Source organism: Juglans microcarpa x Juglans regia, chromosome 3D, assembly GCF_004785595.1.
Source record: "Juglans microcarpa x Juglans regia isolate MS1-56 chromosome 3D, Jm3101_v1.0, whole genome shotgun sequence".
In the NCBI taxonomy this organism is placed as follows: Eukaryota; Viridiplantae; Streptophyta; class Magnoliopsida; order Fagales; family Juglandaceae; genus Juglans; species Juglans microcarpa x Juglans regia.
In genome coordinates this window covers 4,991,355-5,007,280 of record NC_054598.1, presented here as the reverse complement: position 1 = coordinate 5,007,280, position 15,926 = coordinate 4,991,355, and the positions used below count along the sequence as shown (strand labels likewise).

General features: G+C 35.7%; 1 protein-coding gene across 2 annotated transcripts; it reads right to left on the bottom strand.

Moving 5' to 3' along the window:
- Nucleotides 1–476: 476 nt before the first annotated feature.
- LOC121255636 (BTB/POZ domain-containing protein At1g63850-like) lies at nucleotides 477–3,107 on the bottom strand. Of its 2 annotated transcripts, XR_005938820.1 has the most exons (3): nucleotides 1,826–3,069; nucleotides 1,450–1,720; nucleotides 830–968 (listed from the first exon to the last, which is right to left on the bottom strand). XR_005938820.1 is itself a non-coding variant. In XM_041156053.1 (2 exons), exons 1-2 carry the CDS (start codon nucleotides 2,915–2,917, stop codon nucleotides 684–686), a joined length of 1,377 nt encoding a protein of 458 aa, XP_041011987.1. In that variant the 5' UTR covers nucleotides 2,918–3,107; the 3' UTR covers nucleotides 477–683. The 2 variants fall into 2 exon arrangements, 1 of the variants encoding a protein (XP_041011987.1); XM_041156053.1 differs by lacking the exon at nucleotides 1,450–1,720 and having other exon boundaries at nucleotides 477–968; nucleotides 1,826–3,107.
- Nucleotides 3,108–15,926: the final 12,819 nt, after the last annotated feature.

Below are 15,926 nucleotides of genomic sequence, written 5' to 3'. Positions count from 1 at the left end.
AAAATCTCTGTATTAAGTTAAATCTTAACCATAAACACTCAGGACTTCATTGATACGGAAAAAGATGCAGGTGGCCTCGCAATGCCATAGTTCTGAATCCCCCTTAGTTAATACCCCTTGATCGTAGGCAAGCGGGACAGGCAAGGAGAGCCCGAGGGACTCGAATCAACAGCCGTCCTTTGGCGAGAGATATTACCGTCAAGCTGATTCGGAGAACATGGGTAAAAAAATTGGATTACTTTACTCTTTAACTTTAGTTCGAATAAAATGGAATGCATGAGATTGTACCCCAACCAGCCAGTACACAGTAGTTGGCAATACGGCTGAATCGATGTCGCATTCACAGAACTAATATGCACTAAAACCTGAAACAGTCCCCTGAAAGACCAAACAGACACTGGCAATAACCGAGATTTATGTCACCAACGTGTTCCGAGAAGTAAAATCTGAAGATGGGCAAAAAAGATTCAAGAGACTATCAAAAGCACTCAAGCTTGCTTGTGTTGCATTGCAGACGCGGGATAGATACAGTTTTATATACACTGTCCAATACAAAGCTCTAACTATCTATAACACTGATAATATATGCACAGTAATTGACAGAAAAGGCTGAACCCCCGGTTGCGACAGCAGCACGATGGCACAACATCTATCTACAATCACAACTTAAAACAGCAGTACCTCTAACAGAGGCCGTCTGTTCCTGTTCCTGGAGGTCGAGCCGCCCGGCGGAACCAGGTGTTGAATGCTGTGAACAAGTGAGGGCAATCTTCGACATTTCGCGTCGAAAAGCTGAGGCACTGCTGCAACAATTCCTGCGCATCTGACATGGGCAGTGTGGAGATTATTCTCAGAAATGTCTCTTCCAATTCCAGGTACAGTGATTTGTTACCAGGCGACATGGGCGACACATTGTCCTTGCACGCGATAAGAACAGGAAGCCAATCTTTCACAAGCTTCTTTCTAACCTGAAAAATAAAAGATCAAACTACATTAGTTTAGTATAGTTAATCCATCCACCTGCTATCTTGGAGTTTGAAATATTTAAGGTTAAGGTGTCGTTTTTCATTCAAGTAGAGAAACTGGTGTAAGAACACATGACATGGTCTTAAAAAGAATGACAAACAGAAATAAAAAAACCTCAGCCAATGGCCATGAAAGTGGTTAGAGGTCCACCGACCACCAAGACTACAGAATGGCCCTATTTTGATCATGAGGGCTCAAATGATCAGTAATCAAGTTGGAGGCCAGGAGGCAAAAGGGAAACAACTTCTCACATGTCTTTGCAAATTTTAGCTCCTCAAACATTTCCCTCCGTTCCAAATAACTCTTTAGCATTTACATGTAGCCCCCTTGTTTGCTGTTATTTTTCCTCCAGAAACACGAAAAAATAGATGGGAACCAAATCCACAGTGAAAATAGAACTAGTTCCACAATCAGTCAACTCACCAGGCAAAATGCATTCCCGTCATCAACAAAGCCTATGATATTGGTGGTCGAGATATCGTAGAAATTCAATCAGAAAATAACGCACTGAACACTCATCATATGGAATGAGTCATTAACCCATCTAATCTGGCATCCACTGCAGTCTATCCTCTAGAAAATAATCCTTGTGTGTTCAATGCAATTCCAAATTCCAATAGAACAATAAGGTCCGGTCCTATTACCAACTGGTCCGTGTTTCGCCCAAATCTAAGTGCTCAAGATCCAGAACCAACTACGTAGACCCACTAAATTATATTAAACGACTTCAAACTAGGCTAATTGCAAATTACCAGCAAGTAAAACCAATAAAACAATAAAGTTATTCCATTAGCAATACCTGTCTGGTGGCCAAAATGTTGCCCGCAGCGACAGCATTAGCGAGCTTAGAGGTGCATCTCAGCACAACAGCCGGTAACCCTGGCACGATATTCCTCCACGCATCGTCCCGAAACGCCCTCTGCAAATCGGCCGTGAAGGCCGCCTGGTTGCTCCACTCATTGACCGCTGTATCGGCCACCCTCAGTTCGATCATCCTCTCCACCAACCACAGCAAATGTCTGCCGTTGGTCATCGCCGTGTGCAGATTGAGCCTCTGAATCGCCTCGGTCTCGTTATGATCCCCTCTGAAGTCCGGGCTCGAGTACTCCTCCAGCGACTCCTTCACGACCTTCAAGCTCGTCTCGAACGCACTCTCCAATACCCTCTTGGCCGATTCCATCGACGAGAAATCCCTCAGAATCTTCGCCACGAAGGCCTTCACGAACGCCACGTTCGGATAATTGTGAATGGCGGACAACACCAGGCCTCGGAGCATTTCGTCGCACGAATCGTTCCGACCGGGCAAGACCCTAGCAAGGAGTTCCTTGCTCTCTTCCTCCTTCAGAAATGGGATTATATTTAAAACTCGCTTCTCTTCGTCCTCGGTCCATGGCACAACCTCGAGGAACTGGACGCAGGACCTGACGCAGTCCTCGAAGAGGAGCTCGAGGGCGACGGGGAGGAGATCGAGGGCGGTGGAGGCGCTATCGATGGAACCGGAGAGATCGGAACTGTAGAGGAGTTGGAGAACGGTGAGGTGGGACTGGAGGGACCCAGAGGAGGAAGAGATTCCAAGGTTGAGATTTAAGGGTTTGAGATTGGAACTGTTGTTCTTAAGGTTGTGGGTTGGCTGCCATCTGTCGGATAAGAGGGCGGAGAAGTATTTGGAGCGGTGGAGGATGTGTGAGTGGAGGTGGATCTGAACGTCGTCGTATTTGTGGTTGGAAGAGGTGTCGTCGGAATCTGGAGTGGCGGTGGCGGAGGATTCGAATGGGGAGGGTGTAATGAAGAGGCGGAGTATGACGTCTGCGGTGGAGGGATCGTTAAAGAATACTGAGGAGGCGGAGGTGGTGGCCACCCGCTGCCTTTTCTTGAGTCCGGCAACTATCATTTTTATCCAGAGTAGAGGAGGATTGGGTTAGGTTCGGGACCTCTAAGAAAATGGGATGTAAAAATGGAGTTTCTGTTTCTGGGCGGTGAAGATGTTATTTACGGGAGAGGAGAAAGGAGAGAGGGAAAGACGAGGAACGGCGTTATCTTGAATTGGAAAAACTGATTGCGGGGGATGGATGGTGGGGTCATGGGCAGGTGGGTTGTGGATCAGTCTTGGCGAAGCGGGTTCGATTGATTCTATTTTCAATTGGGTGCGGCTATCTATGCCGCCCCAACTTGACCGCTAGGTAACCTTTTTTTTTTTTTTTTTTTTTTTTTAAATATTTAAAAAAATATATATTAATATATTTAAAATTATTTCTTTAATCATTAAGTAAAAAAAAAAAAATTAATCAGTAATCAAATGAAATGGATAAAGTGGAGAGATAAAATAGCTTTTTTCTTCTCAATTATACTATTTTTTTATTTTTTTTTTTAAAAGTGTTTAGAGAAATATTATTAATGGGAAAGGTAAATAAAGATGAAAAATCAAAACTTAATATAATTTTTAAAATTCTAATAATTTTAATGAGACAAGTTTATGGTATCCTTTCGTTTAAGCCTTCTTTATATCACTTACAACAAAGCATTTGAAAATGGGAGAGGTGTCAGGTATAGTCCCTATAAGGAGGCCTAGTATACTCTATCGTTTGTCTTTTAGTCCGTATCAACATATGTCAAATGACCAAAATGTCTGGAAATCATATATGGGAATGAGCCATTTGATTTGCCCAAATCGTATATGAGAAAGGACCCATTCGATTTTATTTTGCCGCTCACCCAGCTTGCGTGACCTCTTGTACTCTGTGCCGATCGAAATCCAACGTTGTCCTCAACTCTTCCACAACTACCATCTTTAACGTAGAACCAACCCAACCCAGCCCACGCGAGGTTCTTTTCAACGGGGAGTATTGTTCGAGTTCCAGCGTCTTGGTTAGCTTCTCCACATCGGCATCGTGCTCAACTCCTCTACCATCTGTATCGTCCTCAGCTCCTCCACTTCTATCAGAGATAACATAGACCCAAATCTTAAAGAATATTTTTTTGCCCAAGTTTGAAATTTATATGTGCTTAATATTAAACTTTGCTAAATGTTTAATAAACACCTCAATGTGTGTGGATCCAAATTTTTCGGGTCAATATTTATTTATATAATGATAATATTAGATGATAAATGTGAGTCCCCTCTCACAAAAATAGGTTGATTTAGCATAGTAGTGCAGTGTTATATGCTTCTTGAGTAATAGTCAGTGATATGCACATTGAAACTTTTGAATCTACGACTTTGGTCAGAAATGAGGATGACAAATAAACATACATGTACATTCATGTTCTCATAAAACCAGAACAACCATTTTTTCATTCATATGGGTCCATAAGGAAACAAATAGTACATTACATGCAAAGTGCCACAGAAATTAGAACACGAGTTCTAGTAGATTGAAATCCACAATTATTTATTTTTTTGAGATTGGATCATCGCTTATTAAATATTATTAAATATTAAATAGTGGTGTGTCCATTTTTGGTGAAAAAATCAATGGAGAAAGGAGAAGAAAGTACAAGGCCTACTAGCAGTGCTACAAGGCCTACCAGCAGTGCTATAAGGCCAACCATCACTACTACATTCATTCAGGTATTCTTTTCCCATCCAAAAGTCATGTTATTGGCGTAATTTATAATTTGATGATAAATCATTATTCAATATTATTTCAGAAAATACCAAGACCATTTTATCCAAATTGGTCAGCATATAGTTATATGCATGGTTACTATAGAATGATGCCACCTACATTTTTCCCACATTTGCTCCTTATCCAAATGCTGACCCTTATCCATGGAGAAACGAGGTGATAAACTTTATGATTCGGAAGTTCATATGCTTAAATCCACTTTGTGAATGCTACATTTATGACTTTTTATTGTAAATTACAGCAGCCAACGAGAGTACCATTTAGACCACCAATTCCATATCCTTTTGCTCCTCCAATTCTCTATCTGGGATGCTTAAGTAATCCTAAGGAGATGATAGAACCCATATTGTCTATTGGGCGATCGTTGTTTTATTCTAAAATCAATACTTGTCAAGATAGCTCAAATGTGGGAGATGAGTTCATTGAACAACAACAAGTATACCACAAATTAGTGCATTAGGTTTATACCTTCCTTGTCCTGATCTGTGTTATGGTATATTGCAGGAAGCTGATAATGCACTGGTTGAGGAAGTAGCACCGAGCAGTCATGGAAATGATGATGATGGTGTTATGGAGCCAAGGCTAGAGATTTCATTTAAAATTGAGAAAGAATTGTTGGACTTCTATAAGCAATATGGAAAATAGATTGAGTTTGGTGTAATGACCCAGAGAAATAAGAGAAAAGAGGATGAGAGTGTTAGTTATTTAACACTTGGCTGTGCTCGTGGTGGTAAGGCAAAAAACTACACTATGAATGTTTCTAAACCACGTCCGACTACGAAGACAGATGGTAAAGCAAAGATTAATGCTATTTTGCTTGATGGAGTATTGCGTATAATAATTGTTGAAAATGCACACAACCATGGGCTGAGTCCATGAAAGATAAGATTCTTTAGATGTATTCGATAGATTGATGAGTCTATAAAAAGACAGTTAGATATCAATGACAAAGTAGGCATAAGTATGGCTAAAAGCTTCAGTGCATTGATTGTCGAGGCATGTGGATTTGATAAGCTTTCATTTGTTGAGAAAGATGCACGGAATTATATTGACAAGTCCTGACACCTTGGGCTTGGTAAAGGAAGTGCTGATGCACTTTGTCAATACGTTGAGAGAATGCAGTATAAGAATGATGGGTTTTATTCCTTGATGGATTTGGATGACAATGGTAGATTAAATAATGTTTTCTAGGCCGATGCACGTAGCAGAGCAACATATGGATATTTTGAGCATGTTGTGACATTTGATACAACATATCTAACAAATAGATATGGCATGTCATTTGCCCCTTTTGTAGGAGTGAACCACCATGGACAATCTATACTTTTTGGAGCAGGTCTGATTTCAAGCGAAGATACTGACACATTTATTGGGTTATTTGAGACTTAGTTAAAATGTACGGATGTGAGAGCTCCAAAAGTTATCATCTCTGACCAGGACAGGGCCATGAAAAATGTGATAGCAATAGTTTTCCCGAATACTAGACAGATTTTGTTTATGGCACATCATGCGAAAACTATCATAGAAGTTGGATTCTCATTCACAATATAGTTGTGGTTTAAAGAGTGCATTGCATAAATATGTTTATGATTACCAAACTTCTAAAGAGCTTGAGAAGTGTTGGGAGGTGTTTATTGGTACGTATAATTTGCATGATAATGCATGACTTCACAGTCTATATAGTGAGAGAGAGCATTGGGTTCTCATTAATGTATTTTTTTTATGGTTTTGTGCATTCAGGGATGACATTAAAAGAGTTCGTCGATCATTTTGACAATGCATTGAAGAAGAAAGTAGAGAATGAGATTGCAGCGGACTTTCACTCATTCAACTGCTTAATTTCATGTATAACCAATTTACCCGTGGAGAAGCAATTTTAGGAATTATACATTAATACTAAGTTTAAGGAAGTACGATCCGAAGTAATGAGGATTATTTATTCTTATTGTATTCTCACCAAGACAGAATGAGCAATTTCGATATATCAAGTTAATGATCAGTTGCAAGTTGAAGAATGCATCAAACGAGTTATATACCGGGCATACTTCAATGAAAATGAGTGTGGGACGAAGTGCATATGTGAACTATTTGAGATGAGAGGCATTTTATGTACACATATTCTTATTATTTTCTCAATGAAGGATGTCCAATTGGTGCCTTTGAAGTACATTATGGACCGGTGGAGGAAAAACATTAAACGTAGGTATGCTTTAATTCGAAGTAGTTATGATGATTTGAGTGGTAAATCAGTTGTCGGTAGGTGCTCTGCTTTGATTAAGCTATGCTATGAAGTCACCACAAATATAACAGAAGATGAAGATGATTTAATGGATATGGTGCAGAAGTTATAAGCAATGAATTTGCTTTACACAAAAACTAAGGCCTAAACTGCACTAGAGAATACTAGTACTTTGGTCTAAGGGTGAAAACCGACATCGTCGGCGCGGTTTTTGGGCAAAACCGACGCCGACCAACGTCTGGAAAAATGGGAGAGGCGCCGACCGTAACCGGTCGATGTGGAGGAGGACACCGATTGAGGCAGTTCTCTGACGGTTCTCGGTCGGCGTCGGTCCTTGGAGGTTCTACTAAGAGAATAATGAGAGAGAGAGAGATGCATAGGAGAGAGAGAGAGTTACAGAGGAGAGAGAGAGTTGCAGGAGAAAATTTAGGAAGAAGAAGAATAATAAGTAGAACGGCGTCGTTTCAGACTTATTATTTTTTTTTACGTCCTTAATAAAACGACGCCGTTTGATTTAATGCCAAACGGCGTCGTTTCTAGCATCTGTTATAATACTTATTAACTAAAACAACGTTGTTCCACTTAAACTTAAGTGGAACGACGTCGTTTCGATAAAGGTATATTAAAAAAAAAGATTTTATTATATCGGTCGGTTCAGCGGTCCGGTCCAGCTTCAAACTGTGACCGAAAAGCTGAACATCAGTTTCTTGAAATTTCTACTGCACTCCGACTGGTTCCTGACGCAGCTGGTCGGTTCGCGTCGGTGGCGGCCGGTGCCGTCGGTTTCTCTATAGCCCTACTTTGGTCAATAAAGTTGAAGTTAGAAGTTTCAAAAAAGAGTAAAGTTCTCGCATTGTGGGGGTAAAGTGAAGCCCCATCGAAGAGGATGGCACCTACAATAGAAAAGGTTAAAAGGAAGTCACAAACTAAAAATAAACAGTCCAAAACCAGTGCCAAGAGGAAAAGAAAAAACGTATTCTCATTATTTCTCATACAATTTTTTTAGTTTGTTTTCCAATTATATTTAATTCTTTTTTGTGTGGTTGAAATGTTGGCAACCAAACTTTTGGAAGATGTATTGAACACAAGTGGCACTGCAGCAACAATAGAAGAGGTCTTGAACACAAGGGCGCTGCAAAAACAACATATGAGATCTTGAACATGAGTGGCACTGCAGAATCAACAAATGAGGTCTTACTTCCTAACACACAACAAAGTGTCCTTACAGAAGTATGCAATAGTTCATATATATGAATTTTTTTACTTAAGTATGACAATTTTTATTTATAATTTTAAGTGTATTTTTTTTTTACCCAGTTACAGGTGGATCTTGAACATCATACCTCTTTTAACAATTGACAATCAGAAGTTGGCAGTATTGAAGGCGGTTATTTGTGGTCGCTATGTGTGGTCGTTGTTTGTATTTGACACTCTATTTATTTTCAGACAAATGGATCAATTGTATAACTATACAAGCAATGTACTTATTTTGTGCTTTTTAATGAAAAATACAAATTTATTAGTAATTGGAAGTGTTAGATATATACTTCAGTTTTACACATTATATTGAAGGGATCACAAGTCTGGTTACAATGCATATTACAACTTTGATAAGACTGCATATTAATGCAGAATGTTTACAAGTCACCAGTCTGGCTACACTGAAACACTAGCAAACTTAACAACATACAAAAAGTCAGTAGTCTAGCTACACTGAAACACTAACATACAAAAAGTCTCTAACACAAATTTAATCTTCTATTGATCTTGATCGTAACAAACAACATGATATTATAATTGAAAGTCCTCACTACACGCAGAGTAGCATGCATACATAACTAATATCTTTAACTTGACTTTGAAGCTCTTCTTGTTCATTAAGAAGAATCAACACTCTCTTTTGGATGTCCTCATCTCTTTTACAGATCTATTCCCTTGCATATTGGAGTTCTTTCTCTCTCATTTGGACTTTAATCTCTCTCTTTTCCAGTTTTTCATCTCTTTGCTAGAGTTCTCTTTCTCTAGCAACTGGACTTTCAATTCCTTCTCAAAATTTGCCCATATAAAGTAGTTGCAGTATGGCTTTTCCTGCAACAAACAACTTGTAAAAATCAGCTGTAAAAAATTACTAGATTACTTTAACAGTGTAAGAGACTAAATGTATACAAGCAAAAGTTGTTAGTGATGACCTTTTTATTATACTTTGGACAAGTAAAAAAAGGTCTTTTTGGATTTCTTGATGTGTTCGAGACTTTGATAATGTAATCGACTCACATAAACATATTGGAGCTTTTTTCAAATAATGATCAACTAAAGAAGATGATGAATGTGATTGCGATGAAGACATTACACTTTATTAAATACAAACACCATTGAAACAAGTAATTAGTAAACGATTAGTATACCCTCAAAACTAAAATAACAAAAGTAAAAGACCCCTATATAGCAAAAGTAAAAGATATATCCTTTAAGTAGCAAAAGTAAAAGACCCCTATGCAGCATACTACTCAGGTATCTAGTTAATTAAAACTAAAAGAATTTAAGATAAAGCATATGATCAATAGCAGGAAGTTTGTTAATCAGCAAAAACTTGTCAACCAAATTTATTGGCACTGTAACATTACTTCAGATATATGCCTTGTGAGGGTAGTGTAGCTTTATGGTTGCTAGCGAAAAGGAAACATGCTTGCTTTCCTCAATTATCATCCAACAGATTTATACAAGAGAGACCAGAATCAATTCAAAGTAAAAATAGAAAATGAAATTAATGGCTATATCAAGTCCCAACTTGAAATCATAAGCAATAATCTTTGAAAATCAACCCACAAATTTATACAAGAGACAAGAATCAATCGAAAATAAGAAGAGAAAATCAAATTAATGGCTATATCAAGTCCCAACTTGAGATCATAAGCACTAATCTTCACAAGAGACAAGAATCAATGCGATTAAGAATAGAAAAGGAAATTAATGGCTATATCAAGTCCCAACTTGAAATCATAAGCACTAATCTTCACAAGAGACAAGAATCAATGTGATTAAGAATAGAAAATCAAATTAATGGCTATTATAAAAGAGAGCCAGAGAGATAATCAAACATTCATTTTTTTTTTCTCACATCTGGTAGTAGAACAGTGAGAACAAATTTATTGACTACCAAGTCGCACAAGGCATCCCTCCCAACCAACAAGCATCAATATTCCAAAATCATAAACAATAGAAAAAGGAATGTGAAAGTGCAATTTTTGGCTACCAAAAAGAATGGGTGCCAATGAAATAAACAATAAAAAGTAAAAGAACAACTGTGCAAAGATTCAGATATTCAACAAGTCAAAAATAGAAAGGAAGGGGACGACCTCTTACAGATTTTATTCACGACACAGAGAAAGGGATAAAAGGTGGATCTTTAGCATAAAGGAAGGGGACAGCGCATGAAGGGGACTTGGTTAGGGCTCAGACGGGGTTTAATATTGGAGACAGACGAAGGGAACAATCACCATTGGCGGGTACGAATGTGTCATCCTCAAGAGGAATGGTGAGTTTTAGTCAAGAGAGAAGTCTGATTGTCAATCTCGAGAGGAAGGGGGGGGGGGGGGGGGGGTTTAGTTGCTCAGGAGGAAGGGGAAAGGGGAAAGGGGAGGAAGAAATCGATTTTTGTTTTTGCCATAGCGAGATGATGTAGTGTTTGGCTTAAATGAAACGATCCATTTCATCCACGCCGGGGCTTGCACTTGCAGACCACTATTTGAGACTGTATTAAGAATTTATCTTGAAAAGGGTGATGCTCTAACTATATCCTCCAAAAATATTCTTAGTATATTTTGATTTTATTTTTTATTTTTTTAATGTTAGAAAAAAATACAAAATTTACTAGCGATAACTTTTTCAAACATTATAAAAATACACCATGGAGTATTTTTGGAGGACACATTTGGATGACAACAAACATTTTCTATTTTCCATTTCTTTTTCCTAGATAGAGACTACTCTCATTAAGAGCTAAAGAGAAGAGCATTACAAAAAAAAAAAAAAATCAGTGATGAAACCATAAAAAAAAAAAAAAAAAAAAAAACATGTATGGGCCATAAAAGAGAAATAAGGGAGAAAGAAATGTTGCATCCATGGAAATTGGGAAAAAAAGGGTGCATAATTTAAGGGAAAATAATAGTATGACTTTTAAATATGTCCACTTATATTTTTTTATTTTTCTGAATGGTTAATGAAGTGACTATAGGTGACTTTATATTTATATTTTATTTTTTCTTAACGATTAAGAATGTTTAAAAAATGCTTAAAAAAAGAAAAGAAAAACAAAAAATTCATTTATTGCATATTTATGATGCACATTTGGTGTGCACCCTAACATTGTCCTAATTTAAATATTTAGGATAAATAGAATGTATAGGTCCAAATTGTCTAAAACCCTCATTTATTAATAGTAATGCATTTAAATATTCGATTGTTCGTCCGAATGTTTAACATATATGGAGATCTTTGTTGACTGAGGCACTTTTTCATGAATTTCATCCTAATTGTATTGCATGGGAAGGTTCCCTTTTATACACAAGTAACAAAATCTTTTCTACTATGGTATGAAATGAAAGGAAAAATAAAAACTATTCTAAAATGTACTATTATGACCCTAGTGTATGTATAACAAAATTGTCTAGGTTAATAAGTAACAATTTCTTTATCTGGAAGAGGATTTCCAGTGGAAGCTAGTGTATAAGCTGAGGATCGAACCTTTCCAAAGTAATTGGAGATAGACTGGTCTCCGCTGGAAAGATTAGTGAGCTGAAAATGAATCTGAAACTCTTTAGCTTGGGAATGTGAGTCAAACATAGAAGTAAGGGATAACTATAGCTCTCGAGCGATTATAGCAGATAAGACATTTAACAAGGTTCGACATAGATAAAAAAAAGAACACTAAGAATCCATTGGTCAGTGCGAGTCCAGATGAGAAAATCTTAATTTGGCTTGGATGAACTATCTGAAGAAGAGAATAGAGTTTTGGGAGGGCATGGAAGTGAGCCATCAATGTATCCATAGAGATTTTGTCCTCTAAGGTATGCTAAAATTTGAACCTTTCATAAGAGAAAATTATCTGTAAATAACTTGGTAGTGACAACATGTGAGAAAGAGGAAATGACAGAGGAACTTGGAAGAGGAAGAGAAGGAGAGGTATCTGTGTGCATGGCCATGGATCAAGGAGACCGTTAGTCGAGCAGTTCTGATACCATGTTGACAGAGGCACTTTTCATGAATTTCATTCTAATTGTATTGCATGGGAAGGTTTCCTTTTATACACAAGTAACAAAATCTTTTCTATTATGATATGAAATAAAAAGAAAATTAAAAACTATTCTAAATGTATTATTATGACCCTAGTGAATGTACAACAGAATTGTCTAGGTTAATAATCTTAATCTATCATCTTGCTAACGTTTTTAACGTTTTCGTGTACCACAAACGCAAGTAAAAGAAGCAAATAACTTTTTATAATATTTGTCATTGTGTAAACTCCACCAACGTTCTATTTAAATGTAAAAATATCTAAAATAATTTGTGAAAAATAATAAATAGTAATAAATTATTTATGAATAATAATAAACTATTTAAATAACATAAGAATAAGTGTACTGTTACATGTTCTCAATTCGGGATCTAAAAAGTGTTTTGAATAGTATAATTTTTTTTTATTTTTCATGTATTTTTTTAATCATCATAAATATTTAAAAAAAATAAAAAATTTTTAATATCATTAAAAAATATTTTTTTAATCATTCGATAAAAAAAAAAAAAAAAATCCAATTTGGGACATTTTTTGGGTCCCGAATTCGGGACCAAAGTATTTCTCTGAGAATAATTGTATTTTGTAACATATGAACAACTACAGAGATTTTCCTTTATTTCTTTTTTACGAAATCTTATCTTGATAAGGTGATGCTTCGAAACTTTGGTTACGATAGAAATGTATGACTTTTGGGCAGCCAGATGGATAAGGTTTATGGATTTAGACATGCATGGATCAGTCTAGACACTGGACAGTTGTTCGTTAAGATAATCCTTCATTGATTATCGAAATTGATGATTTGACACGATATCGCCCTCAGCAGCCCACCCATCACGTGGACCAACCCTTTGAAAACACTATTATAGGTTGGATAAAGATAGGTTACTATCCTCTGCTCATTTATTATTATTATTTTATTTAATTTTTGAATTAAGAAAATAATTATTAATAAAATTATATATTTTTTTAATTTTTTTAATGATTAAAGATGTTAAAAAATAATTAAAATAAAATAATAAAATAATAAAAAGTTCAAACAAATTATAAATAATAAATAAGTAAGAAGATAATAACTGTACCACTATTTATTATGGATTTGTAAATATTATAGGAATTATTTAATTATGAAAAATGTTATATATCTCGATAAAGGACTTTGGGGATCGGTCCTGACAAATTATTTTTTATTTAATGATTAAATTAGTATTTTTAATGATATTGTAATTTTTTTTAAATATTGAAGGAGATTAAAAAAATACATAAAAAAAAAAATGCACTGATCAAGGAAGGAATTCTCGGTAGGTAACTGTAGTCCTACCATTTAATTATTCACGAGAATATACAATCTATTGTACATTTTCTTGAAAGAAAGGTTTGAAAATTCTTGAAAACGTGATTGTGTGCGAACCCATGATACATACCACTAACATGCACCCATAATAAATAAATGATTTAGTTTATATACAGTTTTCATTTGAGAATTATTAATGTAAATTTATATAATTATATTTTAAAAAAATTTAAATTATAATAATATTTCTTTTAAAATGATAATTTTTTTCTTTTACTCTCATTCATCAATTAGATTGCCCATACAGACTCCCCTTTAAAATTGTAAATAAAATTTCTTTAAATATAATACAGACTATCCAGGCCCGACTTGAGTCTAATAATGCTTGTAGGTGGGCCTGGGCTATAGCATAAAATATATACAGTGCCGAGTTTGACAAAGATAGTTTATTTACAGAATGTAAGAACGTGAGCAATGCTATACAACCTCTCCAACCTTTACACATTACATTTTTTAAAATTTTTAATATTTTTTTTGAGTTTATTCTTTTTAGATTAATTCAATTCTTCTATTCATTATTCATATATTAAATATTTGATGAAAAAAAATTAAAAAAAAAATGTGGTGCGTGAAGGTTGTGTGAATAGTAGGAGGTTGTGTAGATTTTTTATTGTGGCTAAAACATTTCTCTAGGGCTTCGTTTGGATGCTTAATTCCTCTCAACTCATCATTACAACATTTTCAAATTTCAACACAAAATATAATAAACAATTCAACTTTTTAAAATCTCAAAATAAAAATAATATTAAAAAATAATATTCTAACAATATTTTATCATTTCAATTCAACTCACTTCAACATTCAAATCCAACAAATTTATAAAAACTAGTGTTTATTACACGTGTATACGTTGAATTTTTTTTTTTACCCCTTTTTGGTCAAACTAGTAGGCGAAGTCTAGATCATACACGTTAGACAAATTCAACAATTTGGAGACAATATACATACAATATGCGGATTCTATCCTCATCATATTATCCACATGTATTGTCAGATAGTGTTGATTAGGAGATATTCACGAATTGTGTTTATCTCTTTTTAGATTATAGAAAGTCTTAAATTATGAAATTACCAAACAACTTATATATGTAAAAATTGAAACACGATCTTAGTTCGACAAAGTGTTTTGATGTTGATAATATCTACATTTGACCACAATAAATATTAAGGAAAGGTGTTTCTTGAACTATTTATTAAAGCATAATCATGGCTAAAAGATGCGGTTTATCTCTATGGCCAGCAATTGATCCAAATGAAAGGCGCAATCCTCGTCCATGGGAACCAAAAAGATGGCAAATCTCGCACAAAGCGAACTTCGCTTACTTGAATGTCCACCAACAATGCATGATTTAGGGGAATATGACCCCCTCTTGATCATTCGCATGCTAATAATAATCTTGAAAACTACTTGCAACGATCGTGTCAAGCCAGAAAGTTATAGTTGATAAACCAAGAAAATCAACGTGGAATGATGAAGCCACGTTCTGGGTCTGCCAACAAACAAATTAATACGGAACAATGGTCAATCAAAAACCGAAAATGATGAGCTAGACAGACAAAAACCTTGAATTTAGAAAATTAAGGAAATGAGAAAAGAACCAAAAAGCAAATAGCACTGGTGGGCATCAAGATGTCTCCCACGTCGAAGCAGCTATGAGTGCACGATGGCACCAAAAAATAGAGCATGGTCCCAAATATCCACCGTTTTGGGGTCCCAGATACCAATGCCCAGCGGTTCACGCCAAGAACACATCACTCCTATCAGTCTGGCAATATCAACGTAACTTCCGATCGTACCAGATTTTTTTGGGGTTAATCACTGTCCCTGTTCCTCGTGTCTATTACGGGAGGGAAAATAGAAAGAACCCGGGTGGTGGGTATACACGTAACCTAAAAATCTGATTGGATTGAAATATTTATTGCCAAGACGAGTCAGGATCATTGCTAGTATTTTTTCCAACTCAAAAAACAAAGGCATCCACGTCAAGAGGCTCCTTCTCCATCAAGATTCAGAATGTTTCAATAATTTCAGTGAACGCAGACTCACGAATCTTTCAAATTTTTCATAAATGTCGATGTCCCCACTCCTTGTCCCATTCCAACAACACGTCACCTCCTTTTTTTTTTTTTTTTTATGTAAATTACTATTAGCCCTCGAGTGATACTGCCAGCTAAAGCCAAATATTTTTCTATTTTTGGTGGGATTATTTGTAGATTGGAGATCATTGGATCGGTAATAAGATGAGATGAAATAATTTTAGATGAATTGAATAAAATATTATTTTTTAATATTAATATTATTTTGTGATTAGAAAATGTTAAATTATTATATGAAAATTTGAAAAAATTATAATGATAAGATAAGATATATAAATTGAGAGTATTTTTATA